The sequence below is a fragment of the Tamandua tetradactyla genome, chromosome 6, assembly GCF_023851605.1.
Source record: "Tamandua tetradactyla isolate mTamTet1 chromosome 6, mTamTet1.pri, whole genome shotgun sequence".
NCBI classification, from domain to species: domain Eukaryota; kingdom Metazoa; phylum Chordata; class Mammalia; order Pilosa; family Myrmecophagidae; genus Tamandua; species Tamandua tetradactyla.
Window position 1 is genome coordinate 57,448,650 of NC_135332.1, and position 18,075 is coordinate 57,466,724.

The 18,075-nt window shown below is 39.6% G+C and overlaps 1 protein-coding gene across 1 annotated transcript; it reads right to left on the reverse strand.

Annotated features, from left to right (window-relative positions):
* Positions 1-8,783: 8,783 nt before the first annotated feature.
* On the reverse strand, positions 8,784-9,734 carry LOC143686678 (olfactory receptor-like protein DTMT). The gene has a single exon (XM_077163284.1). It carries the CDS (start codon positions 9,732-9,734, stop codon positions 8,784-8,786), a length of 951 nt encoding a protein of 316 aa, XP_077019399.1.
* Between the last annotated feature and the right edge of the window lie 8,341 nt (positions 9,735-18,075).

Genomic DNA, 18,075 nt, shown 5'->3' on the forward strand with positions numbered 1-18,075 from the left:
CCACTGATTGTTTAGGGATGTGTTGTTTAGCCTCCATATATTTGCAAGTTTCGGGCCCTCTGCCTGTTATTACTGATTTCCAATTTCATTCCATTATGGTCAGAGAGACTGCTTTGTATGATTTCAAGCTTTTTAAATTTACTGAGACTTGCTTTGTGACCCAGCATATGGTCTATTCTTGAGAATGATCCATGAGCACTTGAGGAAAATATGTACCCTGCTGTTGTTGGGTGTAATGTTCTGTAAACGTCTGTTAAATCTAGTTCATTTATTGTATTATTCAAATTCTCTGTTTCTTTATTGATCCTCTGTCTAGATATTCCATCCATTTATGAGAGTGGGGAATTGAAGTCTCCAGCTATTATGGTAGAAGTGTCTATTTCTCCCTTCAGTGTTATCAGTATTTGCCTCATGGTGTGGAGCACTCTGGCTTGGTGCATAAATATTTATGATTGCTATGTCTTCTTGTTGAATTGCTCCTATATGTCATTCTTTGTCTCTTTTAATTGTTTTACATTTGAAATCTAATTTGTCAGATATTAGTATAGTACTTCTGCTCTTTTTTGATTATTGCTTGCATGAAATATCTTTTCCCAACCTTTCACTTGCAACCTATTTTTGTCGTTGGGTCTAAAATGAGTCTCCATGGACAGCATAGAGATGGGTCCTATTTTTAATCCATTCTGTCAGTCTGTGTCTTATGATTGGGGAGCTTAATCCATTAATAAAAATACTGTTAAGTCAGTACTTTCTTCTACCATTTGTCTTTTGGATATTACATGTCATATCTAATTTTTTTTCTCTTTTTACATTTATTGAGAGTCTTCCTTTCTGTGCTCTTCTCCAAACCTTTCTCTCCTGTCTTTTCCTATCTGCCTGTAGTGCTCCCTTTAGTATTTCTTGCAGAGCTAGTCTCTTAGTCACAAATTCTTCTAGTGATTGTCTGAAAATGTTTTAATCAACCCCTCATTTTTGAAGGACAATTTTGCTAGATATAGAGTTCTTGGCTGGCAGTTTATCTCATTCAGAATCTTAAATATGTCATACCACTGCCTTCTCACCTCTATGGTTTCTGCTGAGAAATCCACACATGGTCTTATTGGGCTTCCATTGTATGTGATGGATTACTTTTCTCTTGCTGCTTCCAAAAGTCTCTCTTTGTCTTTGACATCTGACAGTCTGAATAGTAAGTGTCTTGGAGTATGCCTATTTGGATCTGTTCTGTTTAGGGTATGCTGTACTTCTTGGATCTGTAGTTTTATATCTTTCATAAGAGATGGGAAATTTTCAGGGTTTATTTCCTTCATTAATCTTTCTTCTCCTTTCCCTTTCTCGTCTCTTTCTGGGACACCCACAACACATATATTCATGTGCTTCCTGTTGTCATTCAATTCCCTGAGGCCCATTCTTTTCCCTCAATTTTCTTTTGTGTGTCAGATTTCATATGTCCAGTCCTCACTAACCTTTTCTTCTGCCTATTCAAATCTATTGTTGTAGGTTTCCATTGTTTTTTTTCATCTCTTCTATTGTCATTTTCATTTCCATAAGTTCTGTGATTTGTTTTTTTTTTTTCAAATTTTTTAGTTCTTCTTTTTGTTTGCCCAATTCCTTCTTTATATCCTCCCTGGACTCATTGATTTGATTTTTGATGAGACTTTGCATGTCTGATTGAGCATCCTGAATTAGTTGTTTCAACTCCTGTATTTCATTTGAAGTATTGGTTTGGGCCATATCTTCGATTTCCCTACAATAACTCTTTTTTTTTTTTTCTGGTGTCTAGGCATTTGATTTCCTTAATCAGTTTTTCTGGAGGTTGTTTTCACTTTTACTTAGGATTTTCTTTCTGGATGGCTGTGTTCTCAATCTGTTCTTTGACATTCAGTTCAACTTATTGTAGACTTCAAGCACAGGTTCTGTTTAACCTTGTTTTTAGTTCTTGTTTTTCTGTTTCTTGCCCTGCTTATATGGAGGCATTTTTGTGTGTGTGAGGAGGGTTCTCCTCAGATATTATAGACTACAAACAGATTTTTCCGGACCAGACAGACCCACATCTCAGGAGGAAAGAATAGCCAGCATCAGTTTTCCCTGAAGATGAGACCCAGCAGTTGTCAGGTGCTTTTCCTACCCTGACTGGCACGTGGCACTTGTCTGCCCATGGCTCCCCATCAGCTTAAAGTAATGTGGTGCCTTTAGTTTCAGCAGACTCTCCCTGCCAGGGGCATGGTTGAGACAGAGGTGAGGTTATAGGATGGCTTTAATTGATTCAGTTTTCCAGTCCCTGGGGCCTGAATTCCTTGAAGGAGGGATTCCAATGGAGCCACGCCCCACCTTTCTCTTGGGGAAGGTACACCCTTCAGGGAATTAACACCTGTCACCTAACTAGTAACTTTGTCTGTCAGAGAAGCTTAATTTTGCCCTTGCGTGGGGCTGTGCTGGAGCCTGAGAGGGCTTCTAGTTCTATCTAATGGTGGTTAAGGAGTAGAAAAAGAAGTCTTTTCAGAGCAGGGGTCCAGCTCCTTGGGTTTGTCAATCAAGAGTTTAAGTTGGTACTTGGCTCTGTGTATCTCCATGCTCTATATGCCCCTTTTTGGGGGGTCCAGCCCTTTTCCAGTATTTTGTGCTGTCCTACTCAATAAGCCTCTGGCTTTTTGTTGTGGTTTTTTTTTTTTTTTCAGTCAGCCCTGCCCCCTCTCTGCTGGGGCAAAAACTCCTAGTTCCATCAGTGCTTCTTCCAGGTTTATCTGTGCTGGAGGCCTATTTTTAGTAGTCATAATTTGTTAATTAATTCCACAATTGGAAGTGAGCTCTTGTTGCTAGTAAAGTCTGTTTCCTTTCCCCTCAGGAACCAGCCTGCCATGCCTGTGGGGGAGGAGCTCCGGCCTCCTTGGCTTGGGGTACTATGTCCTGTGTGGGGTCTCAGCCATTTCACCTGGCCCAGCCTAGTGTATACTACATGTCTGGTCACCGATGTTTCCCCAGCAGTTGTTCTGTATTGTTCCTGGCAATTTACCAGCTGCTCTGGAGGACAAAGTAAATTCCACACCTCACTATGCCACCATCTTGCCCCCACCTCCTGACAGTTTCTTATAAAATTAAACATAATTTATAAAAAAAGAAATTCATTCCAGGTATTTACCCAAGGGAAGTGAAAGCATACATCCAAAACAAAATTGTACATGTTGGAGAGAGTTTCCAGGGGTTCGGGTGATCGATTAAGACACTGAGTCAAACTGAGAGTAATGGGCAAACCTTTATTCACTTACTGCAATAGTGTAAGCACAAGGCTAAACAAGAAAGGCTGTCAGCTCCACCACTGTTTTGTTGCTCTCCACAGAATATCACTGGGCAAGGGTCAAGTGGGTCAGTGCAGACTAGAGGGGATTGTCTTACTGCTGAAGAAGCAGAGGGTTCCTGCTGGGTTTTTTGGATCCAGGAACAACAGGAGAGGGAGACGAGTTAGAAATAGAAAAGCACTGGGTCCAAGTGGAGAAAGTGTCTTTAAGAACTCCCAGTGAGGAGGTCTCGGCAGACCTGAACAGTGTCCCAGCCAAGGCCTTTCCCCGCTTAAGACGACCTATGAGCAGAGGTGCCTGGACTAGGAAACATGCATAAGTATGGCCAGCCTGGGTGGCAGGGCTGAGTTCTCGGCTGTAATTCCCACCAGAGATTGTAATGCCCTAGCTATGCACCAAGTCTGAGTAGGGAAGGCAGCTTTCCCCTTTGAGGCCTGTCAGGTAAAGTTCTTGTAATTCTCTGTATTCAGGCCCAAAAGATCAAACAGATGTTTGGCCTAAAGCTGGACTCCTCACAAAACTGGTCATGTCTGCTTCATTCAAAATCTTCAAAACCTTGAGACAACCATTATGTTTATCAGAAAATGAATGAATGAACAAAATTCCTTTTACAAAGGAATATTACTCAGGAATAAACAGAAATAAGCTACTCATACATTCTATTACATGTCTGAATCTACAAAATATGATGCGAGAACTGAAGAAGCCAGGCCTAAAAAGAGTACATATTACATGATTCCATTTATATGAAGTTCAAAAACAGCCAAATCAAATGTGTAGTGACATAAATTAGATCAGCGGTTGCCTGAGGCAGGAGAGGAGAGATTGATTGCAAGACGTTACAGGGGAATGATGGGGTGATGGTATATTCTAGATTTATGTTAAGGTAGAGGTGGATGCTTATCTTTTTTGTGTGTGGCGGGGGAGGGGGCATGGGCAGGCTCCAGAAATCAAACCTAGGCCTCCTGCATGGCAGGTGAGAATTCTACCTCTAAGCCACCATTGCACCACCCTGGATGCTTATAATTTTGAAAATTCATTGAACTATACACTTAAAATAAGTGCATTTTATTATATTATACTTCAAGAAAATTGTAAAATGTATATGAAAGCACCCTTATTCAAACATCTTTACTCTTAACATAGAATGTCAGTCATTTATATATTTGTCAGTTATGTGCTCAATGATCCTTTATTGTTTTTTTTTCAATTCGCTTTTTCTTGGTTAACATTTAAATTGAACAATGCTTTATATTGTTTATTATCCTATGAAATTTCTGCTCATATCCTTATGCCCACTTTCAAAGTTTTTTTTATTCTTAATACATTATGTTTAGGAGCTCTTTGTATATTCCGAATTTTACTCTTGCCTGTTAGATATGTTACAGTCTGTCACTTCACTTTCAAATTTATTTATGTTATCTTTTGTCCTAGAGAAGTGTCTGGTTTTAATGTGGTCAAATCTGTCAAATTTTTTGTATAAACTGTGAGTGCCCAAGGCAAAAGGGAACTAACTTGCAGATTACAGCATTTTATTCAGGACACCAAGTTTACAGCAGTAGGAAACCATTCACTGGCAAAAGTGAAATCAGTTTTGAGGCTAGGGAGTTTGTGGACACATGCAGAATGAAGTTGGCTATGTTTTGTAGATTGAAGCAGGGACCTGTTAGTCTTACAGGGGTTAGGTGTAAGCAGAACTTTACTTTTCATGAGGCCAAATATGATTAACTGGAGATTTAACTGGCTTTTTAGGGTTGGGCGTCCTGGAAGGGACTTTCCAAAGAGGATGGTTGTCATATAATTCTATGCTAGCTCAGGAAATTTGCTTTTGTGTTGGTTCTGAGAAAAATCAGGAGCTATTTTTATTGTACTTATCACAAGTTTTGTAGGAATTATAAATATTATTTTATATTAGAATATTTTTATAGATTGCTATTTACATTTAGCTTTTTAAGCCATCTAAAATTTATTTTCACTTAATGTGTGAGGACTTGATTTAAAATTCTCCATGCCAATTTCTCCAATGCCATTCTTTGAATAATACATCCTTTTCCCATTGTTTTGATATGCCATATTTACCAAGAAATAAATCCCCACATAACATAGGACATTTGTTGACTTTCTTCCTACTCCATTGATTTTTGGCTAATTCCTACATCAATATACACTGTTTCAATTACAAACATGTATCGATATTTAGTAGGCCAATAACCAATTTATAATATTTTTCAAATATTTCTTAGAAATTTTTACCCATTTTCACTTTAAAGTGAACTTGAGAATAAGCTTGTCAATATCCAGAGAAATAATTCAATTGAGATTTGGATTTGTATTGCACTGAATTAGGACAACTGTTGTTAAAATATTTGAGGCTTCAAAGAGTAACTGTTAAATTTTAGATGGGTAAATTTTATTGTATAAAAATTAAACTTCAAAAAGATGTTAAAAATGAGGGACTCTCCTCCCCACTACGTGGCACAAGCTATTCAGAGGTGAAGATCTCCCTGACAATTGGGGCATGACTCCCAGGAATGAGTCTGCCCTAGCACTGTGGGATCTACAATGGTTTCTTAACCAACAGGGAGAAAAGAAATGTAATAAACTAAGGTATCAGGGGCCACAAGAAATAAAATGAAGTCAATAGGTTATTCTGGAGGCTGCTCTTATGCAAGCTTCAGTTAAATAATGCTAATTGCCATGGTTTGCTAAACCCCAATCAATATCACTCCTGTTGACTCTTAAGAAAACCTTGGACTCGAACTGAGACTCTATAAAGGTTGCGTGCACTGGGTTTGCCTTCCTGGAACCTATAATTCCTGGAAGACTCCTAGGTCAGATAAATCCTGGAACTCAGAGGGACCAGCCTCTCCAGGATTATCAATCAATTACATCCTCCCATCCTTTACTGTGGATACCCCTTCTCAACATGAAAAAGTCAGAGCAGGCATTGCCCAAAGACCCCAACAGAATGGAAGAAGGATTAAATGAGAAAGAGGAGTTATAACAGAGAAAATGGGATTTAATAAATGAGTATGGCTGCTGAATCACTATATTAATATTCCTTCTAGCCTCCAGTGTTTTAGTTCAGCTAGAAGGAAAAAAATAAGATAGTAAAATAGTAGTGCATAATGAACTCTGGGATCTGTTCTGTAATTACTTGTTGAAGTGTGCCTTGAAAACTATTGATTTTTTCTTTCTTTGTACATATGTTATATTTCAAATAAAGCAAGTTTAAAAATGAAGCACACTATCATTATATATGTCCATTTATTGTGGCATTAATGTCTTTCAGTTAAATTTAAAGTTTTCTTTATATACATCTTGCATAAAATTTTATTGCTATTGAGAATAGGATCCACTTTCCATTGCTTTTTTATTGTGTTTTGTAAACTATTCATTTATTTATTTATATAGAAAAAGGAATTTAATTTAAATATTAATCTTTTATCATGCCACTGATATTTCTGTTGTATTATGCCACTGAGATTTCAAGGTTAATCTGCAACACCAACTAGTGTCACCTTAACTACCACATGGAAATTATTCACATATTTCAGGAAATACAACATTAAATTTAAAAGGCACAATGCAAAATTGTATGAACTATTATCTATTTTTGGAAATATATAGAGATCTAGAAAAGAAGTTGCTCAAGTAACTAAGTGGAAGGTAATGTCATAAGTAAAGAAATGGAATATAGGACAAAGAGCAGGCTTGGGGAGGATTATAAAGACTTACATTTTGTGCAGGTTGAGATTTAAGTGCTCAAAGAGCTTCAAGGAGAGATGTCCACTAGGCAGATGAGAATAACAGTTGGGAGCTCTGTAGAGATCTTGACCGTAGATAGAGATTTGGAGATCAAAAGAATATATGAGAGGATTCAAATGATAGATATGAATGCCATCATTTAGAGGATACAATTAAGGTAACAAATGGATCAAAGCTGGAAACGTAGCTCATGCCATAAATGGAGCTGGGAGTATAAAAAAGGATGGCTGCCATAGCCCAAACAACCCCAATGAGAGGTATGGAAAGATCAAAGGTGATAGTGGAATTATTCATAGAAGATAGGACTTAACAAATGAATATGAATGCTGAATCATTAAATTAATATCTCTTTTAGTCTCCAGCATTTTAGAGCAGCTAGAAGTAAAAACCTAAAATTGTGAAATTGTAACTCATGTCAAAGTCTGAAATATGTTCTACAACTAATTGTGGTGCTGTGCTTGGAAATTTATAGCTTTTAGTGTATATGTTATTATTCACAAAAAAGAAGGGAAAAAAGTCCATTGTGATGATAAAAAAAAGAATTTAAGCCCTCCAGCCTCCTATATTCTGAGTAGCTAGATGGAGAAATATGAGAGGATCATATGGTAGCTCATAACAAACTCTGGGATCTATCCTGTAACCCCATTTTGAAGAGTGCTTTGAAAACTATTGCTTTTTTTATTTCTTTGCTTTGTATATATGTTATACTATAGAATAAAAAAAGTTAAAAAAAAAAATAAAGAAAGAAAGAATGAAAGAAAAGAATGGCTGCTCTGTTTCTATCTGAAGTGGGGGGAAGTGACAAGAAACCCCAGAATCACATAGCCTAAATGATTTACTGGTCTCAATTATTTATCCACTGTATGAACGACAAGTCATCACATGCCATATGTTACAGTCTGTAAAGAGAGATAATGTTTTTTCTCCTTTCTCAGAATTTTCATGAGGGCAGAATGAAAGCATTGATCCAAAGTATTTTTTAAATGATGTCCAAAATACCGAGCAGAAAAGAGGCATCCTTAAAACCTAAAATTGCTTACCAGCTCCTAACTTCCTTCCCTGCTCCTTAGGGAATACTTTTAAGGCCATAGGATATTAGTTAATTTCCAGATAAAGAAAAAAAAACACACAATATTGTACTAGAGGGAATAGAAAAATCCTTTTGGAATCAGAACAGGTCAGATAAGCAAAATAGACACAGAGATAAATGAGGAAAATTGAGGAAAGATAAAATGGTGTGAAAATTTGTACAAGGACAGGTAAATAGGAGACGTATTTATACAACACTGAAAAGTCTGATATAGCAAAAGAAGACTGGGAAGTTGAGATATTTTGCATTTAATTCCAAAATAAAACAAAAGAGCATTATTTAAAATGATACCACAACTGAATCAAAATTTTAGTGTCTTTTTAAACTTCCTCGGAAAAAAACAGTGCTAGAGCAACCTAGACATAAAGATCCTTTAAACGATTAGTTCTTAAACTACACAATCCCAGAGTCACTTGGTAAAGCCAAAGAGGAAGACTTTTCTAGTGGCCAAGAGCCACCTGCTATTTTGACTACTCAGCCATGCATTACCTATTCTAAATGTTGGACAATTTTATAGGATTTGATTTGAACAGAAGTTCCCACAGTAGGGGGGAAAAAGAATTCAGGAATAATATTCCTGATATGTAGAACCAGTATATTTCATACAGGAAATTACATAACATCTCCAAGTGTTAACACCAGGGAGAAAAGAGAATCTTCCTTTTATGAAACACTCTTCCCAAGGCTCCCTTCATGTCTCTGTTCCTCAGGCTGTAGATGAAGGGGTTCAGCATGGGGGTCACGACCGTGTACATCATGGCCATGACAGTCTCCTTAACAGTAGAATTGTTCGCTGACGGGCATAAGTAGAGACCAATAACTGTCCCATAGAACAGCGACACCACGGAGAGGTGGGAGCCACAAGTGGAGAAAGCCTTGCGAATACCCCTAGCAGAAGGGACCTTGAGGATAGAGGAGACGATTCGTGCATAGGACGTGATGATTAGCAGGAATGGGAGGACGAGAATAAGTCCTCCCATGATAAATATCACCAACTCATTAACTCGAGTGTCAGAGCAGGCCAGCTTCAGCAGAGCAGACATGTCACAGAAAAAGTGGGGAATCACATTGTCAGCACAAAACCACAGCCCAGCCATGAGCAAGGTGTGCAGCAGGGCATGGAACGTGGTCAGCACCCAGGACAGCACCACCAAGAAGAGGCACAGCTTGGGGCTCATGATGGTGGTGTAGTGCAGGGGGAAACAGATGGCCACATACCGGTCATAGGCCATGGCCACAAGGAGGAAGCTCTCCAAGTCTGCAAAACACAGGAAGAAGTACATTTGGGCCAGGCAGCCTGCATAGGGGATGGATGGGACTTCCCGCTGCATATTCTGCAGCAATTTGGGCATGGTCACAGAGGAGAAGCAGAGGTCAGAGAAGGATAAATTGCTGAGAAACAAATACATCGGTGTGTGGAGGTGAGAGTCCAGCCGAATGAGCGCAATGATGAGGAGGTTCCCCAGGACGGTGGTAAGATACATGACTAGGAAAAGGGCATAGAAGAAATTGTGCTGCTCTGGCTCAATGGGAAGGCCGAGAAGGAGGAATTCAGAGATGACAGTTTCATTCCCTCCTGTCATGCTCTGTATGCAGTAATTTTGGGAAGAAATAACCACTGTCCATTAGAAACCTGAACAAATATAAACAGATTTGTATGATACATGGTCTATTGGGTTTTCTGCAATACTATGTGATTTTACCCTCATCACCACAACCACTAACTCTATATGCTCAATCTCTATGATCCAGCTCTCTAATGAGAAATGGCTTATTTTATTCACTTCTCTTTCACGCATAACAATATTCTCTGCTTTCTAAAACACTCTTGCCTATTGTCTTCTAAGGCACGAGATGCACTGATTTTCCTCATTTCTATTTCACCATTCATTCTCAGTGAATGAAATTGGCTCCATGTCTGTCAGTGCCATATCTGATGATGTTCCTGAGGGCTTTTCAATAGACACTATTCTCTTATAATTCTATCTACATCCCGAAAAAATCATGCCCTCCCATTGCTTCAATTCTCATTTTACTTCGGGGGTAGCTCTCTCTCTAAACCACAAAAATGTATACTCAATTGCTTGATGATTAATTTTCTTAAATGGTCTGCAGTCAACTTAAGTTCAACAGAGCCCCAACTAAACTCATGATCTCACCCTGCCCATCTCATGATCTGTTCTTCCTTGAGACTCCCATATATCATACAAAGTTATCCAGGTGTTCAATTCAGAAACCTGGAAGATTTCTTTCATTCCTTTTCTTCTCTCACCAGGAATATCCAATCTATCATCAAGACCTAAAGTTTCTGCCATTTAATTCTCTTTCTAGTCATCCTCTCCTTACCACAACTGCCTCTGTGACAGATAACAAATATCCACTGGACTACTAAGGCAGCCTCTTAGTTCATCTCCCTGCTTGCATGCTCACTCTCCTTCAGTCATTTTCATTCACACGATGGCATTTGAAGGTGAAAATCTGATCATCTCTCTCCTGTTTTAAATTGTTAGTGCATTCTCACTGTTTTTAACTCACAGTCAAAATTCCTTTCATGTACATAAAAACATACTTCATGACTGACCCTTTTCTACCTCCACAGCCTCATCGGGCCCCCCAAAAAATTATACTTGTATTCCATTATCCAGAAATGATAGACTTAAAAGTCATAATTTGTTGCTTGTAGTCTTTCATACCTGCTGTTCTTCTAGTCTAGCATGTTTCTCTGTTCCCTCTTTACTTGGCTTACCCTACTTATCCTCCAGGTGTAATCTTAAAGGGGTCTTGCTCAGGAAACCTTCTCTGTCCCCTCAGACTCTCATGTTTTCCTAGCATCCTATGTTGTCCCCATAGCACTCAATGCACATGGGGGTACTCATAATAGCTGTCTTCCCTCCCCAATTGTAAACTCCACGCAGAAGTCATGATGACCTAACTAACTGTGCAGCATCAGAAACCGCAGTGCCCAGCATATAGCTGATGCTTCTCAATTGTTTCCTTGCTTGCCTTCAGGTGGAAACATGCATTCCTCCCATTTAAAGGCAGTAAATATTCTGGTTAAGTTAGAATAACCACTCCTCCTAAATTCCCACAAGCACTCACGACCTTTAATGACTTAGCACTAGACTTTGATACTATTATGGACTTCAGTGATGTAATCTTATACCTCAGATACATGACTCTTCATTAATACAGATGACTCGGTCTGAGCACCCTTATATTGAGATCTGCAAGATGTCAGATATAGTATAGAAAATAATTCTGAGGGTAAATTTTAGAAATTATGGTAGAAACAGAAAGAGTAAAGATAAATTCTATCCTCCGGCCTCACTCCAGTTCTTCCCAGACATGCATATACCCCAATATACCTCAAAGCTGACAAAGTGAAAAAAAGGGGAGCATTAAAGTATGTGGGAAGCCCCTTCGCTGAAAGGCCAACATAAGTACAACTGCTGGGATTTTCACACTGCCAATGCTATTTAATCTAGCAATGTTAACTTTTTATACTTGGTTTAAAATTAGGTATAGTGCTAGCATCATAGGGGAAGAAACATCTAGGGAAAATTACACACCTGGTTTCTAGGAATTTGGCTTCTCTGACAAACAAGTGGGTTCCATCTCTGCTTCCAAGAGTATGGTTAAGGAAAGAAACCAGGCAGACATCACTTACGGATGCTGCCACTATGACACAATGGGCTTATCATTTTCTAAATGCATTACATCTGTAGTTCTCAACCTGGATGGCACATACAGATGCACTTAGGGCAGTGATTCCAAAGTTTTAACTTCTGTTAAACTGCTGTTTCTTATTCAGTAGGTCCAGTTTTGCATTTTTAATAAGCACCACGTGATGCCAATGCTGCTGGGCCACACAACACCCATAAGTAGCGAACACATGCAGTGCTTTACAAAAATACAGATTACTAGGCCTGTCTGGATACATCTAATCAGAGTCTCTGTGAGGAGGCCTGTTCAGAGGTTCACTTAAGCTCCTCAGGTGATTCTAACGTGAAGTGAAAGGTTTAGAACCATCTAATTAAAGCCTACTGCACAGATCTCTCATTTTGTTAAATGATAATATCTCAAGAGAATATATTGCATGGTGATATTTATGAAGGCTATCGTTACCAAAGAGATTGTAACTGGTGAACATTAAGCAAAGTGATTCTGGAATGTGCCGCAGTCTTCAGTGGCAAGAGAGAAAACAGAAGTATTATGCTACCTGACAATCTACCCTACAGAGCAACATACAACCTGGCAAATCAAGACCCTCAGGTTGAAGGGAGCTTACTGGACCAACTCATTCACCCTACACCCAACTTACCTAATGTGTCTGAGGCTGACTCCAGGACCCTAACCCAAGACCCTGCTCCCCTTCATTCACTACAAGCATCTGGAGTAACAGCCTCTGTCATCACCACCTGTGTCTGCAACCTCCCTTCTCACATCTCCTGTTCTATTTTTCCCTGGGCCTATAAGGGCCCCGTGTCCCTGAGGAGCCTAGATCCTGGAGGAACTCATTAAAGACAAAGTAATTACCCAGAACTTCTCTACGACAAATTCTCTCAAGTCTGAGGCAGGTACTGATTACAGAGAAGTTGGGGATGGAGAGAAGCTCTCCTATGGATGCTTAATCTTTGCCTCTTTAGAGCTAGAGCTTATATTTGTGAGGTGAAAGAGAATGATTGGAGAATTCATGAAGGCAAGCAGACACCAGGCTGTAGTTGCCCAAAAATAAGAATTTTAGGAGAATATGCGGTAAGCTGTTGGCAACAAAAAGCCACCAGCAGTCTTTCAGCTGAGAACCACCCTGAAGAGATACATGCTTTAGACAGAGGTCCAGGGTGGCACAATTTCTCACTATAACTCATCTCGCCGTAAATCTGCCCTGGGGAGAGGTAAACCTTCATCTAACAAGGATCAGACTCTATGATCCATCCATATGTAGCTGTATAGAAAGGGGAGAAGAGGAGAAAAGGTGAGTCCTCTCAGATCATGTTTAATTCTTCCTCATACCAAGATAGGAAAGGAAACCAAGATGCCCATCCCACTGAATTGCTTCTAGCTCCTTACCTTTCCTGGAAAACCTGAAGAGCATCTCATCACCGCCATAGTCCCTACCACTTTCCTTGTGTGTCAGATGGCCACCCAGTGCCCAGCTCTTCCTGACCCTGCAGTTTATCACATGCAGTCACTGTAGACATTTACAACACCTTCCACTACAATTCCATGTTCCCTTTGCCCTCAGCCACTGCTTCAAAGAGATGATGCTCTTTACATAGTGCTATGATGCAAACTTTCATTCTTAAGAGATTCTGCATCCTCAGTGGCTTTGCCTTTATTAGGGTATTACAGTTTCCCATTAACGTTTATTATTGTACATGGAAGTACCAAGTGGCATCCCAGATAATCCCTAGGATTTCAGACATAGTCCTCCCTGCTCCAGTTGTGAGGTACAACCCAGTTTTCCCTTGATGATCAATATCAATCACCCAAGGCAGAATGGCAACCTTGCTCCCTTTATATCAGTTCATATAAGAATGGCAAAATGTCCCTGTGATAGGCTCAACTCCAATTCAGTGGGACCATTGTTACATCCCCTGGTAGAAGCATTCTTCCTTTGGGAACTGTATCAGACAGGCTCATGCACGACTTTTTATTTTGTCAACCTCTTCTCTTATTCCAGCCACAGCTGCAGTGCCCACTTCTGTGCTGGAATTAACTCGAAATGCAAACTTACAGGGCCTCACCTCAATTTCCCTCGACATTCTTGTTTCCTCCTCTAAATTTCTTAAGTTCCACAAATCAGGATATCATGAGGCACCTGCTCAGCACTCATACAACAGGAACTTGCAAAGGAGCTAATGTCCCATGAGGCAACAAAACAATGAGGAAGGAAAGTAATTTATTTGATTTTTCTTACCTCTATTTTGCTTAATTCAAATAAAACTTAAACTTTTTTTTAAAAATGGTACACAGAGAATGATTCATATTGTAAAGTCATTTCATTCTACTATGTTTACTTTTTCTTCCACTTTTGCAGACGTCCCAAATGTTGAAAACAATATCTTCTGGATAAAATCTGAAGGGACTTTTATCTGCTTTTTGCTGAATTTGTCGCTTCCACTGGAGTTATTAATAGAAATGCATCATTTTTATAAAAGCAAAATTAAAATTTTAAAAAATGTTTTATATTTTAACAGAAATAGTTAAAGCAGAGAAAACAGTAGTTACCAAAACATAAAGATGATAAATTGAATGGAAGAAAATGCTTTAAATTATACTGCTTAAACATCCTTCATAATTATTTCCGTTGTAGTCATCACATTAACATATTATCTCATTTCAGTGTGTGCAGATTTTTAAAATGCTAGGAAAGCTTATTCAGAAACAGATGCCAATCTGATAGAAATACACTTGGCCTTTTAGGTCTTAGAAGTTCATTATCCCGTTGTTTTTTTAATTAATATCAAAATAGCTGTTCATCAACCCAAATGAATGCTAGTGTTTTAAACTAATAATATTGTAGCCAACTAGATATGAATCACCACAAAACAGCATCATTCTCTCCCCTGAGACAGGACCCCAGGACTGACAGGGCCATGATAGCTGAGCATATATGGGTGCCCTGTCACTAGGGAAAGATGCTCTCTTGAATAGGGCTTCATAAAATCTAACCATCATTTCTAAAAGGATTGAGTCAATTCTCAAAGTAATGATGCATGAATTAATTATCCGCTCTTCTATCAGACTGCCGCAGTCCCACGTCCCGTGATGGCAGACTAGGTGGCATGGACAAACCCTCCACTGAGAGCAATGGAAAAGCTACGTGCAATATTTTATGAGAATCACCTTGTAAGCTCCATAGAGCCAGCAAGGCCATGAGGAATTGCAGAATCTGTATCTGAAAGAGGAAGGCGATCTAGGGAGGGGAGTCTAATATTTGGGGTCTTGTCCATGAGGGGTTTCTACCAATTCCACAAGAAGCATTTTAGAGTTTGAAAACCTGAACAGATCTTTTGACAGACTCATGGTGCTAGGGGGACAAGAAATGCAGTTTAATAAATTCAGCTTCTCAAGGAGGAAGGATTCTGGCAAACCGCCTTAGGATTGGGACACAAAAGGGCTATGCCTTGGGGGAACGGTAAGCAAAACAAATGAACATGCTTCATGGGTTCTCAAGCCCATCTTCATAGCACCTCACTCTTGAATTAAAGTAAAGAATTATGGGATTGCTCCTGGCCCTGGGCTATCGGCCCACAATAGTCAGAAGTACTCTTCTATGGGAGAAGTTAAACATCATCCAGAGCTTCAGATCACTGTTCTTTCCCACATATCATACCTAGCATTCACACAGAAACAAGTCTCATCAGAATCAGATATGGGTGTGATCTGCCTCTGTCCATGGTCCTGTGAAATCTAGAATACAAGTTATCTGTTTCCAAAATACAAAGGTAGGATAGGCACAGGATAAACATTCACATTCTTAAAGGGAGAAGTAGAAGGAAAACAGGGGCCATGTGTCCCAAACACATCCAAAACCCAGAAGGGCAAACTCTATTAGATTTCCAGGTCTAAGAGGCATCTGTGGCTTGATGCTTTGTATCCCAGGCCTGCTGGACTAGTACCCCTTCCTTCCCAAATGTGCCTGCCCAAGGCATGCTCTCCCTGAATGGCTGGTACCTAGATTCCATCCTCTCCCTGCACTGGTGTAGTAGCCTAGCTCTGTTCAAGTACTAGGGTGTAAGTTCCCACCCTCTTCAAACACCGATGTGGCACCTGAACTCTCCCAGCATGCCTGGGCATAAACCCTACTTTCTCCGAGCTTTTGGGTGGGAGACAAACACTTCTCATTGGGCTGGGAGCCCCACCCCCTCAAGCACCAGAGCAGAAGACCTGCCCTCTCCAAGACTTTCAATGATGTGTTCATCATTTCCTTCTCATGTCTCATCAGAGGTATTTGAATTTCTCTATTTCTACCAACAGGTTCTTCAGAGCAGTCCAGATATTTTCTATCAAGCACCTCGGAATTCTTCCAGCCTCTACTCATTATGCAATTCCAAGCAATTTCCACATTTTTAGGTATGGTAATAGCAGCATGGCACTTTCTGGTACCAAGAACCATCTTAGTTTTTAGCTGCTATGACAAATACCACACAAGGGGTGGGCTTAAAACAGGAATTTATTGGCTCATGATTTCAGAGACTAGAAAGTTTGCATCCTCCCAGGGTCAGTGGTGCTCTGACTGGTTGGCAATCCTTTGCTCCTTGACTTTCCTGCATATTACAATGCCCTCTCCTTCTCTTCCGGGTCCTGGTGACTTCCAGATTCCGGCTCCTCCTGGCGGCATTCTACCATAATATATGTGAATTTCTTTTGCTCATAAGGGCCACCATAATCCAGATCAAGGGCCACTTTCATCTTGTTGGGACAGACCTTACCTAGAAGTAACTTCTTATGAGATCCTACTTACAATGGGTTCACACCCATAGGAGTGGGGCTTAAGATTAAGAATGTGATTTATTTTCTGGGGTAGATAACCACCCTACCACAATATTTTTTTTCTTATTTTGAAAGTGGGTATTTTCCCTTTACATTTTTCTCATTTTAATTCTTATCCTTAGAGACATAAGCAAACACCACTGAGATATTACATAGTACAATCTGGATTTGAATTCAAACCACCTGGTTACAGATTAAGTGTCCTTCCACACAATTTATAACCTATTTAACATAATCTTATGAAAATCACGGAAACCTTAAATATGCCCCTCAGTATGTCACCAGTACCCATGAGGTCATCCGTTGAAAATGCAAGAAAACTCAGGAACTTAACCTCAGATCAAATTGTCTACTAGTCAACAGAACACATGCCAAGCTCCTGCCAGGACCAGAGTGGTAGGGGGGAAGTCAATTTTGCAAACTCATAGCCCTTTATTTACAACACTGCATTGCCACTAACTGCTTACTGCCTCAATTTAATGGTTGTTACTGCCAGGATTTTATTCCAAGAAGAGATGCTCCACCACTTCCACAAGCACCACAGTCACAGGCATTAAGTGGAGATTGAGAAACACGCACATTTGTTATAGCACCTTTTCAGACTCTAGCCTCAATATAGACAAGGGAACAGTTTTGACAGTGCCAAAACTTTTCATAGGCTAGTATGTCCTCATTTCTGCCTCTCTAGAGTCTTCTCAATCCTTCCCACCTCTAACCCCTCTTATGCAAATAATCTACTGCCTACTCTCATTAAAAAGAATTTAATGGCCAAATTGATGTATGATACACAAACTTTTCATACTCGGTGGGAGAAGTGTATGAAGGGAAGGAGGACCCTTGTTTTCCAAAAGAGTGCATCCATGTCATGAAGCAAACAGTTCAGCTAGACTCTAATAGAAGTTACAGACTAGGTGTAATTTAGCCTCTAAAGTCAACCCACCTGTTACAAACTTTGCATATTCAAAATCATTTTGAAAATCCCTTAGCAAGGTGCCCCATTGTCTATCAGTGACTCAATGCACCCAGTTCTTCTTTCATACTTGTAACAGCAAACACTTCTTCAGTTATGAGACACATGAGGTGTGTGCCTTTTTTCTGAGGCTATGATAGAGGGGAAAATATGTATCTCTCAGTGCTAAACACTGCACAGTATGTGAGATACTCATGGTTTATTTTCATGCCCTCTCTCTGTCTATATCTCTCTCCACAGTTCCTTTTGGAGCATCTACGAATTTATTCATGTAAGCTCAATTCAAAATGACACTAAACACCAGTTTGCCTAGGACAGTCTTAGCTGATGATGTTATTATTTCCCCTTTCACTCTTAAAACATATTACAGTTTGAACTACAATGGGATAATATGAGAGAAGCTCTTTGTGTTGATAGAACAATTCTGTATCTTGATAGCGGTAGTGGATGCACTA